The sequence below is a fragment of the Lytechinus pictus genome, chromosome 1, assembly GCF_037042905.1.
Source record: "Lytechinus pictus isolate F3 Inbred chromosome 1, Lp3.0, whole genome shotgun sequence".
Taxonomy (NCBI): Eukaryota; Metazoa; Echinodermata; class Echinoidea; order Temnopleuroida; family Toxopneustidae; genus Lytechinus; species Lytechinus pictus.
The window spans coordinates 19,421,328-19,437,820 of NC_087245.1; the positions used below are offsets into that span (position 1 = coordinate 19,421,328).

General features: G+C 33.8%; 1 protein-coding gene across 1 annotated transcript in view; it reads right to left on the bottom strand.

The window, feature by feature from the left end:
* The window catches only part of LOC129258918 (titin-like), a 292,780-nt gene that overhangs the window by 121,903 nt on the left and 154,384 nt on the right, over positions 1 to 16,493 (bottom strand). Inside the window, exons 73-80 of the mRNA XM_064097713.1 lie at positions 15,708 to 15,971; positions 13,225 to 13,491; positions 8,418 to 8,741; positions 7,688 to 7,973; positions 7,216 to 7,387; positions 6,761 to 6,881; positions 5,067 to 5,351; positions 3,048 to 3,305 (exon numbers count right to left, since the gene is read on the bottom strand). Of these exons, the coding sequence (XP_063953783.1) occupies positions 3,048 to 3,305; positions 5,067 to 5,351; positions 6,761 to 6,881; positions 7,216 to 7,387; positions 7,688 to 7,973; positions 8,418 to 8,741; positions 13,225 to 13,491; positions 15,708 to 15,971 (1,977 nt within the window). The remainder of the gene's footprint in view (positions 1 to 3,047; positions 3,306 to 5,066; positions 5,352 to 6,760; positions 6,882 to 7,215; positions 7,388 to 7,687; positions 7,974 to 8,417; positions 8,742 to 13,224; positions 13,492 to 15,707; positions 15,972 to 16,493) is intronic.

The window sequence follows — 16,493 nt, forward strand, 5'->3', positions numbered from 1 at the left end:
TCATTTTTAACAACCCCTTTCAAAATGGACACACTAGCATGGATATTCATTTTTAACAACCTCTTTCAAAATGGACACACTAGTATGGGTATCCATTTTTTACAACCCCTTTCAAAATATAAAGACTAGCATGGATATCCATTTTCTAAAAACCCCATTCAAAATGGAGAGTCTAGCATGGGTATCAATTTCAACAACCCGTTTCAAAATGAAGAGTCTAGCATGGGTATCCATTCATAAACCCCTTTCAAAATGGAGAGTCTAGCATGGGTATCAATTTTTAACATCCCCTTTCAAAATGGAGAGACTAGCATGGATATCCATTTCTAAAAACCCAATTCAAAATGGAGAGACAAGCATGGGTATCAATTTCTAACTCCCCCTTTCAAAATGGAGAGACTAGTATGGATATCGATTTCTAACAACCCCTTTCAAAATGGAGAGACTAGCACGGATATCCATATCTATCAACCCCTTTCAAAATGGAGAGTCTAGCATGGGTATCAATTTCTAACTTCCCCTTTCAAAATGGAGAGACTAGCATGGATATCGATTTCTAAAAACTCCATTCAAAATGGAGAGACTAGCATGGATATCGATTTCTAAAAACCCCATTCAAAATGGAGAGTCTAGCATGGGTATCAATTTCTAACTTCCCCTTTCAAAATGGAGAAACTAGTATGGATATCGATTTCTAACAACCCCTTCCAAAATGGAGAGACTAGCACGGATATCCATATCTATCAACCCCTTTCAAAATGGAGAGACTAGTATGGATATCGATTTCTAACAACTCCTCTCAGACTGGAGAGACTAGCATGGATATCCATTTCTAAAAACCCCTTTCAAAATGGAGAGACTAGCATGGGTATCAATTTTTAACATCCCCTTTTAAAATGGAGAGACTAGCATGGATATCCATTTCTAAAAACCCCTTTCGAAATGGAGAGACTAGCATGGGTATCAATTTCTAACAACCCCTTTTAAAATGGAGAGACTAGCACGGATATCCATTTCTAAAAACCCCTTTTAAAATGGAGAGACAAGCATGGGTATCAATTTCTAAACCCCTTTCAAAATGGAGAGAATAGCACGGATATCCATTTCTAACAACCCCTTTCAAAATAGAGAGACTAATAGAGTATCCATTTCTGCCAACCCCTTTCAAATTGGAGAAACTAGCATGGATATCCATTTTTAACAACCCCTTTCAAAATCGAGAGGCTAGTATGAAAGGCATCACAAGGTCAGAAGGGAGAGGCTGGAAATGGTCATCTCTATTTATCGCATCTAAAATGGGGAAAATTAGCATGAAAGATCTATTCATTTTATCCCTGAAAAAATTAAAAGGTTGTGCACTCAAGACTATCAAAACCCCGGTCAATATAGAGATGTTCAACATTCATGACAAAACACCGCCTCAAAATGAGAGGCGAGCACAAACATGAACAAATGACATCATGCAGATGACCATGCAGTCATGGTGGGATAAATCAAACAAAAATTATTTAAGAAGACTATTATAATTTGTAGATAATTGGTTAAAACTGAAAATCAGTGTATGGTTTGTTTGTGAATATAAATCAAATCATCAAAACGTTTAATAGAATGTGGTGTATTTTTATACTTGAGCAAGAAAAAAACGTTTACATTTATCCAAAAATAAATCAAAAGACCTTGATTTCGTAATACAATTCTTGAAAATTGATAATAAAATTGATTTTACATTATGGTCAGTAAAGTCCATTGCACAATATGTTACATGATAAATTCAAGCATTTTTTACTACATGCACGCAATTTGCACCGTTGTGACATCACCGTCACTCCTTTGCATAATTCGTGAGAGATTGGAATACCACACTGTACTCAGCATAAAAAAATTAATCACTGTGTTTCTCTTTCCAAGTTATCATAAACTCCATTGTAAGACTTAATTTTTCTTGGGATCTCACTTGCAGTTCTACTCATTAATCCTTATTCTTCCCTGGTCTTCATGGTTCAGTGCAGTAAATACTTTGTAATCATTGAATTCCCACCCATGGACTATGCTCTTTTGCACGTTTTAAGAAAAAAAGAAGTCAACACGCAAGCTTCTCATGGTAATGAATGTTTGGGAACCGTGTATTATGAAACGCAAAAATTATTCAGGTTTGTGTAACATGGCCATGTTCATATTTGCAAGAGAAATATATATTGAATAGGTAAACAAACATGGGACATTGACATTCATAAGCACTGATAACATTCAAGGATCCAAACTTGGGAAAGTTCTTTGCAATAAGAGAAGAAACATATTTTCAATTTCTTCAAAGATGTAGTAAAAATTGTTAATTATTCTTAAAGAAAATGGTTAATTTGTTTACTAAAATTTGGGGCAATGTTTAGCTTCTTTCTAATTTCAACGCAAATGACTTTATTCTATTTGTTGCAATTCTAACCCTTGTGAAATGAAAGCCAAAAATTATTATTATCAAATCATGCTTCCAGAAAATTTACAATTAATATATTTTCACCATACTTGCTAAATGTTTATCACTACACATTTCCATATTGGTAATTCATCACAACAAGGATGGTACACAGAAATTGTCATTTGTATAATTTCTGAATTTAATGAAAACCATCCATCGCCCAGAATGATTCTTACCATAAATACAAAATATCACTCTATCAAATATGTGTAGTGCCTGTCTGGTAAGCCAGTTTTAAATGGTTGTTAATCATAAAAATAGCATAGGTTCAAGATCTAAGTATAGACATTTTTGTTCTGATTAAAAATCCCATTGCTTCCTGTTTTGTCATGCAATGCTTGAGTAGTTCCAGGAAGCAATGGTAGCTTAACTGCATGTTTGCAGTTGACCTCCTGCACGTGCTTTTGGGTAAAAAAAATCAATTCATGCAGAAGTGAGATTTTGTTACACACAGCGCACTTTTCTCATTACATTTTGACAAATGGGACCAACATTATCACATATAGTGTAGAGTGCAATGGAGTTGTGCCAACTGGGAGTTAGAGGACAGAACAAAAGTAGGGTTGATATCCACCTTGGACTTTAAGGTCGGCTTTTTGTGTCTTGTCACCAATCTTGATGGTATACTGGCCACTATCTTGTGGAGCTGTGTCTTGGATGGTCAGAGAGAGACGACGACCATCACGTTTGACTTGGAACTTTTCATCTGGGGTGATCTCCTTGCCATCCTTCATCCAAATAATGTCTTCATCTTTGACATCACCAGATACATCACACTCAAATTTGGCAGCAATTTTCTCTGGCACCTTGGCATCAGCCAAAGGAGTAACATCTGTTTGAAAAGGAGTTTGTGGATTGTTATTCCTCATAAAGAATCATGTAAATTATCTTTTAAGCATGTTTTTACAAACCTTAATGTCCCTGATTATGAAGTGATCAATTATTGTTACGTTGATAATGAATTAGCTTTATATAATCGTCTTTCTCTTATTACATGTACAATTGGCACAATAACTCAATGATAATTCACATTACATGTCAAAACTCAGGAAACATAGGATATTAGTCTACCATTTAAGATTCATCATCATATCATTTATTGTAAAGACCTGCAGAACAATTAAATGACTCATATCAAGATAAGCAATGAAAAGTTAACGTCACAATGAATACTTACCAGATAATAGCAAGTTAAAAGGGGAACAGCAAACATATGTTCCAAAGGAGACACAAAATATATGAATGAACTATTGAAATCAAAGTGAACTTCTAAATATAAATTGTCATTCCACTGGCTTACTACAAGGGGTATACCACACAAAAGAGGATAAATTCTACCAATTCTAACGAAGTTCTACCAAATTCTAGACATCATAAAGGACATGGGATAATTTTGTTATAAGGAAACTTTTTCCTCAGACTAATCTTGTTAAGATGAAATGCATAAGGCATAAATGTATAAAATGCATAAATAAAGTTTACACAGTATGCATATTTTAAATATCAGTAGGATATGCTTCTAATCATGCAATGACCTAAAGTAAAATGACATAAAAACGATCATCACATATTTCTCAAAGCAAAATGTTAATACAAAATACTACAATAAATAATGTTACATGGAACACACAGTTGATCATGAGGTTTTAACAAAAGATGACTGACATTTTACTTACCTATATCATTTCAAATATATTTTTGGCATTAAAAACGTTTAATGATATATTTTAAGTCTCTGCATATTTCATACCAAGCTTATGTGAATTGACATGAGTAAATGTATCATATTTTGCTTAAGGCAATAAAAAAACCATGCTTTACATAAAAAGCACATTTTAGAAACATCATAATAAACTAAACAGTGTTAACATGTATAGTAATGTTTTTGAGTGGAATTAATTTCAATTTGTATCCATAAGTATATTATATGTTTTAGTGAACAGTATCAATGGAAAACAATGCCAGACACAAAATTATCTCACCAGGACCCATGAAGACAAATCTTTGTGACTTATTGTACAGCTCATTTGTACGATCAATTAAAAATTATTTTATATGCAATCAGTTGTTAAAAATAAATTTCTATGTGTTTTCTATAGGGCCTGGTAGCTATTACTTAAAATAAACAATCAGTGGATCCATACATTCTAACAGGAAATTCTCCTTCATAGATGATATCATGCAGACGTAAATGAAATGAATTAGACAAAAAGAGATGAAAGGCGATAATGTATCAAGCATATTATTAGTTCAAAATCAAATGACATATGATATCACATGATATAATCTATACCTTACTACTAATAAGTTAGAAGACAGCAATTTTAAAAACATTTAGAGCATTTACCAATGAAGGATACAAGATAAACGACATATAAATGAACAATTCTCTCATTATTAAAGTAAAACTGAGATGTTGAGTACATAAGATCATGGATATTACTTAACAATAAATGGAATGATTATGATTGCAAACCTAGTGTATTTTCTGTGTAATTATAATGTCGTGAAATTATTTATATTTCGGCAAACTCAAGTGATTTCATGAAATATCCGATCATGAATGAGTGACTCATAATATAATCGACGATACCTTCTCCTTCAGCAATAAGAGTTTCCAGTTCTTTTGGCGCCTGGAGATCAATTTCAGCACCAGCTTCAACCTTTGGTGTAGCAATGGGCAAGACAACCTCTTCTTTAACCTCTTCAGGTTCGGTCTTTATAGGTTCCTCTTCTTCTAGGGGTTTACAAAGAAGCATCTCTTCCCTGCTCTCTTTGATGCTACTTGGTTCCTCAGCAGCTGCCAATGTGGTATCGTCCGATAACTTGGTAGCGATGTCCAACAAAGATCTGAACATCTCGGCCTGGGACATTCGCTCTAGTGAGCGAAAAATTATGTTTGAAAGTTTTACAGTGAGATACATCTCACAAAGACATCGTTATATTCCAAGGGGTGATGAAAGGTCCGGAGGTGAAAGCTCGTGATGATCGTGTAACAGAGGTGATTAAAAGCGAGTGCCGATGATGAGAAGAAGTGCGAGATACACATATTGTGCAATAGAGGAAGATAGAAGCTACTCACCTTTTTCTCGTGGTAAAGTGAAGATGAATGACGAGGGCGGGGTTGTTGAAGTGCGAGGAAGGACAGATGGGATGACTTAAAAGGGTCCAATGTTATCATGATTTTGACCCAGACAGTCAAAACAGTTGATGCATTATTTTTTCAACGAAAACGAAATCTACTATCTGGGAATGTGGATACTAGTTATTACAGTGTACAAAAATTAGACAAGAACCACAACGTTGATGTCTACCACAATCTCAAATGAGAAATTTTGGTGAAATAATTCCAATTCACATGCTCGCATATTGAACCTCGAAATTATCAAGATAAACTGGTTTGTATGGAAATCAATTGGTCCATCGTAAGACTTGTAATCAAATAAAGTGATGTTTTGAATTTGCCACAACACATAGCATATTGACATACAATCTATTTATTTGAAGGAAACACAAATTAAACACAAGATAAAATAATGTTGTTACAATATTAATACCTTACTGTTGTTATGTATGCAAAATAACAAAGAAATGAATATGGACTTAGTACTAGTACAGAGAATATTGAATTATTTATTTTGACAATATACAAATACAATGAATGGGATGATAAAAATGATTGAACAGCCAATGACTGTGCACAATGTGTTCAGGGATTGATATGGGAAGAAAATGTAAATCAATTGAATCTGATGGATTATTATGATGAAAAATAACAGGAAATGTAATTGAAATGAAAGAGAAAATAACATGATAAAAAAACTCTCACATAATTTCAAGAAATATTAAATCAACAAAATAAGATAATACTACTTAATACATACATGATAAAACTTGAATTATAAGCATTAAGTGTGAATAAAACAACGCTATTTTAGGCATTTTAGGTTAGAACACTCTTTATGTTACTGATCATGTTACAAATTGCACTGAATACAATCTTAGCATAAGCTACCATAACATTTACACATGTATCATAAATGTACAGTTATGAAAACTGCCATGACATTGAACTTATAATTCATCATGCATATATATAGACCAAACCCACACAAAGATATATGAATTTCACATAAACCATGAAAGCTCCAAAGATGATTTTTTATTTTTTTTAAGCATTTTAATGGACTATGTAACTTGTTCCATTCCTAAATGTCTAGCCACTAGCCGCATGCAATTATGAATTAATCAAATTACAAAAGAAGCACATGAAGATGCAGAACTTACCACTTTCTTCCGGTTTCCCTCTTCCCATGACCATCGGAGCTTGCGCCATCTCAAGAGCAGCCAGTTCCAGGGATTCAAGTTGTTCAGGAATCTCTGGTTCCTCCATGACTGTTTCCAGTTCCTGAGGAAAAAATGTACACCTTAATTAGTTCTATTTCTCTGGATTAAACCAAAAGAATATGTACAAATTATGTCATTATGTCATTTATGTCAAGGGAGCAACATTCACACTTACTAGCCTTATAGATACTGAATACTATCACTGTTGTAGCCAGGTATGGGAATTATTTGGTCCAATATCATCAGAGATAATACATATAGTGAGTAAATCATCTAATTGAAAGTCTGAGTTCAATAAAAACAGATATCATGAAAGTCTGATCCGAGTCTTGTGTACATCACTTCTTTGAGATGACTACTAACTAAACATAACAAATCACACTAAATAATCTAACCGTTGGTTGCTCCGCCCTTTGTTTCATCGCTTGGAGGTGTTTGAGGATTGCACGGAAGTCATAGATGCCATGTTTCTTGAGAACTGTCTCATAGTCTTTGGGTTGAATATCTTTGAGGATTTCCTCAATGTCTATCTCTCCTTCCTCACTAATCTCTCCCTCTGATGCACGTCTGGAAATTTAAAGAAAAGATGGAAAGGCATATGCAGTTTCATGTTTCCTTTTGTATTATCGTATGCAGCTAAAACTGTTATTGTGTATGTTACAAAAGAAAGTAAAACACTCACATAAATAATATTTTATAAAATATCACAATTAGGACTGAGATATATGGGGACTATCCAAATACCATAAAACACAACAAATCGCCCCATTGAGTATTAGTACTTATTTACATATCGGGTAATTTTTGCTTTATGACTTCATGGGCATCAACAAAAGCATGAACATTATAATTTATTTGCATGCTTACGCTTTGAGAGACATCTTTCTCTTCATGATCTCTTCAGGAGGTCTTGGGGTCACCATCATGGAAACAGCCTGCTTTACTTCTCCGGACTCATTCTTGGCAATCACCATATACTTTCCAGCATCCTTGGGTGTTACCTCATGGAAAATGATCTTGTGTTCTCGGGTGGCTTCATCAAACTGGTAAGTGACGTCAGAGTTTTCTGGCGTGATTTCCTTCCAGTCTTTGGTAAACTTTATTTCAGGTACAGGGTAACCCGTGACGACATACCGGAATACAGCAGACATACCTGTGTAGAAGGACAGAATTAAAATGATTAAAAAATTTATCATACTTTTGATATTAGCACGTGCTCACAGTCCCCACATTCTAAACTTCGGTGAATCAACTAAATTGATGGAAAAAAGTGCATCAACAAAAATGAATTTCCACAGAGTAATACTTTTTAATGTCAAGAAGATTCAATATATCATCATTGTTCATATCCTTAAAAGTGTCATAATTATACATGGATACTTTGCCACCAGAAAATTTGGCCAAATTGGACCTGTAAATTTGTTGAATATTTATACACATACACACACAAACATCCTCACACACAAATACATATTTATTATTATTTTTGATATTATTATTATACATGTGTGTGTGTGAAATCTATGAAAAATGTTACATGTCGTATCTATAAACCTACATGCTTGCCTTTCAAGAAAAGAAATATCAGGTATCTTACCCTCTTGTGTGTCTACAGCTTTTGGTTTAGTAGTAAATACAGGTGGCTTCAAGGCTTGGACACTCAGATTGAAGGGGACATCAATGTTATCTACCAGGACAGAATATTTTCCTGCATCAGATGGTGACAGATCCTCAATCAATAGGGTCGAAACAAGCCCCTCATTGATGATCTTGTGGCGTTTGTCCTTTCTCACGATTTGACCACCCTTCTTCCACTTGATATCTGCCTTAGCTGCATCGCCAGAAAGCTCGCAGACAAACGTAGCGGTCTGTTTTTCACGAGAGTCTACGTCTTCGGGAGGCTTGGTGATCTTAATGGTTTCTATGCAAAAATAAACAAGTGTATTGAGTTAAAGCCTGTCCAGGAGAAAATGAATGAATGCAATTTCACATTACATGCTATCCACAAAAGCATAGCAATCTCGTCATGATATTCAATAATCATCTGGAGTAAAAAATACAGTCTTCCTGTCAATATAGATGTTAGAATACTTTCCAACCAAAATTAAAAGTGCAGAAATACTATTTTCTAAACATGATACATTGATGAAGCAAAGAAACCCTATGCGTAAACATTTCATATCCCATGTTTATACATATATGTAGCTTCAATAATTTAATGTGGCTCATTCAGTGCTTGAATGTAATTCAGTAATGCTATATTCTCTAATGAAAAAATTGTAAGTATTGGGAGATAATAAATTCTTATTCCATGCCTTACATTTTTTTCCTGTGACATTAATTCCTTCCCAAGGTTGACTTGACATAGAAGTAACATATACTTGTATCATTAAAAGTTTATATAATAAGGTCTTCAGTAGCTTATGAAATTGAAATATAACACCATTTTCTTACATGCTTTAGGATATACGTAATGTCTTAAAATTAATGAAATTAAAAAAATTCCATTAATCAATTAATCAAATTGAATAATTCATAGATTGCTTAATCACTAATATAACATTTGTTGAACAAGTCAATTGAATGTAACAATTACCTTTGACAGTGAAATTTATATGAGTGAGATAAGCAGTATCCAGCAGAAAATACAAATACACAAAAGCATTTAATTGATTAGCAATTAATTGAAATACATAAGTGATAAGATAATAGAGTCAATAAGGTTTTAATGAATGTTAGTGCGAGAAAGGTCAGGTTTGTTAATAATCATGCAATGTAATATAGGCCCTACTATTAAATCGCATTTACAGAAAGTTATCATGTCAGTTTATATATATATTTTCAAATAGTCAGATCTTGATTCGACTGATCGTCTCTTAGAATGTGAGCTGCTGGAGTTGTGCTGATAGGTGACGGGTAGGTAGATGAATTTTCCAGTTTCCAATAACAGAACTTCAAACAACATAATATAGTGCTTTATTATGATATTGAAAATAGAATAGATTTGCCAAATCATACCACAAGAACTTTAATTCTACTGATGGCTTGATCAGGCTGGTAATTGATAAATAAATTATGAAAAGAATAGCCTAAATTATTATTTTTTTTAAATCAGATTGGCATAAGACCCTGGTGGAAGTTTACTGAAAAATGAAATACAGATAACTGTAAGCTAGCGTAATATCCAGGATCTTTGTTGAAAACCATTATATGTAGGGATTTGAGACAAGGGAAAATCAAATTATGAAGGAAGTTGGATAAAGCTCTACGGGTTGAGGGAAGGATAGCATTCACTTTCTTGATAGGTGTTCTAAAATCATAAGCCCATGATTGTCTGTGGGGGTAGGTATGGGTGTATAGGGATATGATTCGTCATTTCATATCCATAACAGTTTGCTAAACATATAAATATCATATCATAATCGTGACATAAGAACACAAGCTTAATGCAGACATGTTTGTTTTGCAGCAATATTGTCAAACCGCTGTCAATTACTTTATATCCTTTGGTAACTTTCGATGAGAACAAAAATGCTCCACATCTTACGAAAGTATGAATAGCATCATCATCAATCAGTATTTTCTCAGAGATAGGGTACAACATTATTTAGGAACGAAATGTTAAAATCAAAACCGTTTAAGCAAATTAACTGTAAGTACCTTATAAAAGGGTTATTCAAACCTGAAATTGTGAAATTCAGCATATTTTCATATCCCCTGCAAGCCAAATATTAATATCATTAATATACAGAAGGGCAATACCCTAAAATATATCGTTCGACCCCCTATATGGGGGACCTTCATGAAATTTTCTGTCTCTGATTTCTGGTTCTTTGGACAGTCTGTAATGCCCTCAAATGACCACGACTTGGTCAGTTTAAGAAGTGAAGCAAGACTTGAGAAAAATGGAGGTCGGACGTACAAAAATGTTGATTATTTTATGGAATTGCCCAGAAGCAGAGTTAGGAAATTGCCCCTCAAAGCAGTAGAAAGCTAGATATAACTATCCTTGCCTAAATAATTACATGTTTATATTAGCATAAAAAGCAACATAGGCAAGAAATTTTAGCTTTTTTGACAGAACATATCAGCATAATTGGACATAATTATTTCATTAATCAGACAAAATATACAAAAATTATGTTGTAGATTAGCACTGTTATGGACCAGCTCAGATATGCTGCAGTAAACAGCAACTTTCTTTTCCAAAATTGAAAATAGCTCCAAAATCATTTCAAAAGTACAAATATATGACATCGGTTGACTATGGGTGTATAGACATCTGCGAGCATTCAATGATAGAATATACTGGACATTTTGTAAGGTGAAGCTGAAGGATTTTAATTTATTGAAAATCAGAAGTAAATTCAAACTTTTACTGGCAACATTAAGAAAAAGGTGAATAAAAAAAAAACAAAAAATATTATGCAAGTAGTGCTCTGCATTATATCTGAGCATGGTCGATTAAACATATACAATATAACACCAAGTAGTACCTGTGTTAACAAATATGTATTCATTACGTTGATTTAGTATGGCGTTTTTTTAAATAGCTTGACATTCAACATGTACTATCGAATGAAGAAATACTTGTACGTAAAAACAGACTTAGCTTTGTAATATTTTTATTTGAAATAGAATCACAGAGTGCACAATTATGGATCTATGTAAATATCTATTGACAGATACCAACTGCAAAAGTGTGAAATGAATCCAATTTAATTGATGTATGATCATGAAGAGTATACAGGGTGACTGGATTTTCCCATTATATTCAGAGCCCATATATTGAGTAGAACATTGCATGAAGAAGTAGGTGACTTGAGCACTTTGAATTTAAAGAGATTTTCATTTTCGTGACGATTAACTTGTTTCAGTGAAAAAAAATCCAAAAGTTATTTTTTAAAGATTCTTTAAAGAATAAGATTTTTCACTTTGACCTTGTATTCTAATCTAAAAATATTTTTTACTGCAGAATGATAGATACATAAATTATTAACCAAATGAAGGGAACACTCTCAATCACTGATTTGAGGCTACCATTGTTTTTATTGCTCTGGTATTGACTTATAGAGTGTCTGATGAAATTTCCTGCAATGTGCAATGACAAAAAAGGTACCAGAATAATTCAGTTCCAAATAAGAAATTGATATTGATGAAATTTCATTATTTCGGAAGGTACAGGTACTCAAACGTCTGCACAAAAAACAGTATTACGCCAAGAGCTTCATATATTGGCATTTATAAAAGCATAAGGTTTTGATAGACTAGGAGCTGTAACATCTATAGAAATAATCAATTATACAAGGTCGGGTGAAGTTTCTTTGTACATGGTTTGTTTAGACTGACAACTACAATGAATTGTAGAATTGATTATTTCTTATATTTTCAGGTACCAGGCTCGACTTTATAAATGAGTACGGACCATTAAGAAGCAGCGTGTTGTAATACTGTGCTAAATGGCAATGCAGTGACATACATGTAAAGAAGATCCCATAGATATATTAGAATGTTAGCGAATATTTCTCAAATAATCTAAACACGTTATTGATGTCAATGAACACATACAAGTAAAGTATAAACACAGCTGAAAGCAACGAGCAATCATTAGTTTGTAACCGCCACCAGTTTGCGTATTTATACTATGGCAAGAGTATGTCACCTCTAAGGATGAGGTCGGCAGTTGTCCTCTTGTCTCTTAGCACACACGTGTACGTTGTCTCATCATCTTCAATGATATCGTCGATAATCAGCCGTCTGATCCTTCCGTCTGTCTCTATCTTGTATTTGTCCGATGGCACAACTTCTTTGTCACCTTTAAGCCAGACGACCTTGGCCCAAGGTTCACTGACCTCACATTGGAACATGGCGTCACCCGTCAGGCGAGCATATAATTTTGTAAGGGGTGAAAGGACTTCCAATGGGAGCTCTGGATTGACATTTAGGAGAGAACTTATTTGCTAAAGCATGCAAAGTATCATCTTTGGTAAAAAGATTCATTATTTATAATAAATTTGATTATTTGTAATGCTAAATAGCAGAGAAATTTTAGTATTTGATTGGCAGATCGAACGAAGCCAACGACTATTTTAAAGTAATTCAATGATGCTATGGTTAGATACTGTTCTCATGGTAGTTAACATAACTCATAATGCTTTCTTTAAGCCTATGAATGTGTTTCAGAAAAGAGTTATCATAAGAAATAAAAAAGAAATATTCAATCACAATCTGCAAAACAAAATTGAGGAGAATATATCTCCTTTCACTTCTTTTCATAAATGACAATACAAACAACGTTGAATTATCAAATCCCACTTTGTGCCCCAAATGAGAAAGAAAGTAAACACAGTAAATCTGAATAGAAATTACAACAAAATAGCAAGTATTTAGAGCTACAACCCTACCTTCAACTGTCAAATTCATTGTTGAGGTATCTCGAGGAAGTTGGCAGGTGTATTCCGCAGCATCCTCTGGACTGATATTCTTGATCCTCAATTTCTTGCGGCGACCTTCGTCTTTGACTTCATACTTGTCGAGGGACACATCGATAGGTTCGCCATTTTTGAGCCATGTGAAGTCAGTCTTAGAATTGCTCACCTCACAGATGAGCTCGGCAGTTTCCCTTTCGGTAATAGTCAGTGGTTTTAACTCTCCCACAATCTTGGCCGGGACTGTGAAGAGAATAAATAAGGATTAAGTAGAATTTAATACACTCAAAGTGAATAAATATTTCAATACTCTTTGTTATTGTAAAAATAGTGCACATCATAGCTCTGTTTGCAATGTACAATATCAGCATCGCCTTACAAAGGCTTTTTGTAATGAAATGTTAGCATGTGTCCATATTGTTGATTTGACAAAGGTGGATGGATACATATATTTATAATTCATGATTGTTAATAGATTATTCATATCAATGGTTTAAGGCAATATTTATATCTTGATAAATGGAGGTACATCCAGGCCAGCATGTTGAAATTCGATATTTTGTTTATGTATTGTATTATCATTTGTTTTTACTGTTCAATGAGAAATGAAAAAAAATTAAAAGAAACTAGAATTTTAATTCGTCATGAGGACGAATTAGGTGATCTGTCTCTGATTTCATGATCACGAAGAAAATCAGCATGTTTATTGAGATCAATATGATCATCATGATGAAAACTGAACTTCTCTTACGAAAAGAATGTGTTGAATACTCTTGAAAAAGAGGGAAATGAGAAAGTTGTGTGAAAAAGTGTAGGTCATACACATATTGTACATGTACATATTGTACATTACAAGGGATTTTAATCTCTTTTATTGTCCAATGCTTTATTTTATATACATTGTAATGGTCATAAGGACCATTTGTGAAATGTTGAAAAGAAAAAGAAAAAAATTTCATGTTCACCCCTGGGCTCGAACCGTGGACCTTAAGGACGCAAGTCTGAATACCAATTGAGCTACACTGTTTCCCATAGATTTTACACATAAGCAAATTAAGAGGATCTGAAATCCAATTTCGCAAGTGAAATACGGGCATGATCCCGGCATCTGATTGGAAAATAAAGACCACATTACCAATAGCTTAGAATCTCAGCTACAACATACTGAAAGCTCAAAGAAAACCGACACGAAAAAGTGGAGATATGGCTCACGAAATAGACAAATGTAGAATCCAGTTTTGAGAAAAAGACATTTCCCATAGAGATTACACGCAAAATGAGCAAAAATGACATGCCTCTTTAAATCACAAGTTTTTAGGATGATCCGTTCCTTAAAATGTAAAAAAAAAGACAGAACATTAGAAAGAGAATGTCCTCAGCTACAACATAGAAGAAACTGAGCGAAAATTGACTAATATTTACGGAGTTAGTGTCAAATTTGCATAATTATGATGACGTCATAAGGAGCAAAATGGAAATTTTGAGTTCCAACGCCATTTTGATGACGTCATGATAAAATTAAGGGTCAAATGTGGCATGAAATCATATCTCCCATCCATACTCTATTTGAATATGAAAAAAAATTGGGGGTCAACGGACTTCCTGAAGAGCTGTAATGAATTTTGTATAGGCATGTTTTTGCACATATATTGTCCATGGTTAGTGCGCGCGCGCATGCTGCAAACTTTGATAGAGGCTAATTCCGTTACTACTTGTCGTAAAAGGTTGATCAAGGTATCAAATTATTCAGAATTATATTATCGATGCATTTGTATGAAAAAAATTGCGATTCTATGTTGTATAGTGCCGTTACGCGCAAAAACGCGTGCGTAACCGTGCGCGTGCGCAAATTTTTGAAATTTTTAAAATGACCTGATTCATACTATACTTTGATCAAAAAGTGATTTTGAGCATTTTAAAATTTTGACGCACGCGTCGTGACATTTACATGGCTTTTGATGACATGGGCAGTTGACCCTTGACCTGAAGTTAATGTGATGTAAATATTGTTGATTTTTGATAATTGATAATGAAGATATGATTGATAATGTGAATTTACAAAATGGCGTCTAGATGACGTTATGATGACCTTTTGACCTTGTTTCATACAGGTGACATGATAAGTCCCCATATCTGATGATATTTTGAAGAAAATTGTAGCTGTAGATTTTGAGATTTTATGGTCACAAGAAAAGGGCGGAAAAATAAAAATAAATAAATAAAAAAGAAAATTTGTACGAAATTAATAGTTGATCTGTCGATTGACAGATCACCTTATTATGGTATTTTGATGACCACAAAACTAATTTGATTACAAAGTTATTTGCAATGCAATATAAATGCACTGAAATTCTTTAATCGTAAAAAATACTTTGTATTGGACTATCGCTGGCCTTCCTGTTTACGGAATCGTGGAAAAGGTTTTAAAAACATGTTATTAAGGTTTAGCCATAACTTACTTTGGACATCAAGGGATGCAGCGGTTTTAGTCTTTGGAAGCTGGCATGTATATCTAGCGCCATCAACGGGGACAGCATCTTTGATCACAAGAATTCTCTTGGTACCATCTTCCTTCAGCTCGTACTTGTCACCTGACTTCAGAACCTTGCCATGTTTGACCCATTCAACAACTGCATTTTCGTCATTGACTTCACACATGAGTTCGCATGTGTCTCCCTTGAAGCCCTTAGAAGGTTTGAGATCCTCTGTGAATTTCCATTCCTCTGCAATATAAAAATTCACAATAGCATTGTGAGTTATCTGTCATTCTTGAAACATTATAAAGGAGCCATTGGCGGGAGTATTTTGGTGGACACGTGGTGCCTGGAAACAGATTCTTTGAAATGTATTTTAGGTTTGTTCAAATTTTTGGTTGCTTGTCACAATGTCTATATCTGCTAGTTCAATAATCTTTTCTTTAACATCGATTTTAGGGAGGACAGAGTGATAAGAATATGTCAAATAACCATTTCTAAAACAAGAAGCAAGTAAATACCATAAAAAACAAAGATCGTACTGGCATTCAATGTAATTCCCCCCCTCCCCCCCAAAAAATTAAATAAAAATGCTTTTAAGTTCTACATAGAACGAGAGGTAACTGAAATTTTTTAAACTAGTTTAGACAGGATTAAGATATGAAAACCAAATTTAGTCCATGAAATCTTTCAAATATCTCAATCCTACCCATCAACTTTCCAGGTCAAAGCAATTTTTAGTCTTATTTTAAAGGTTGCTAAACACTCTTG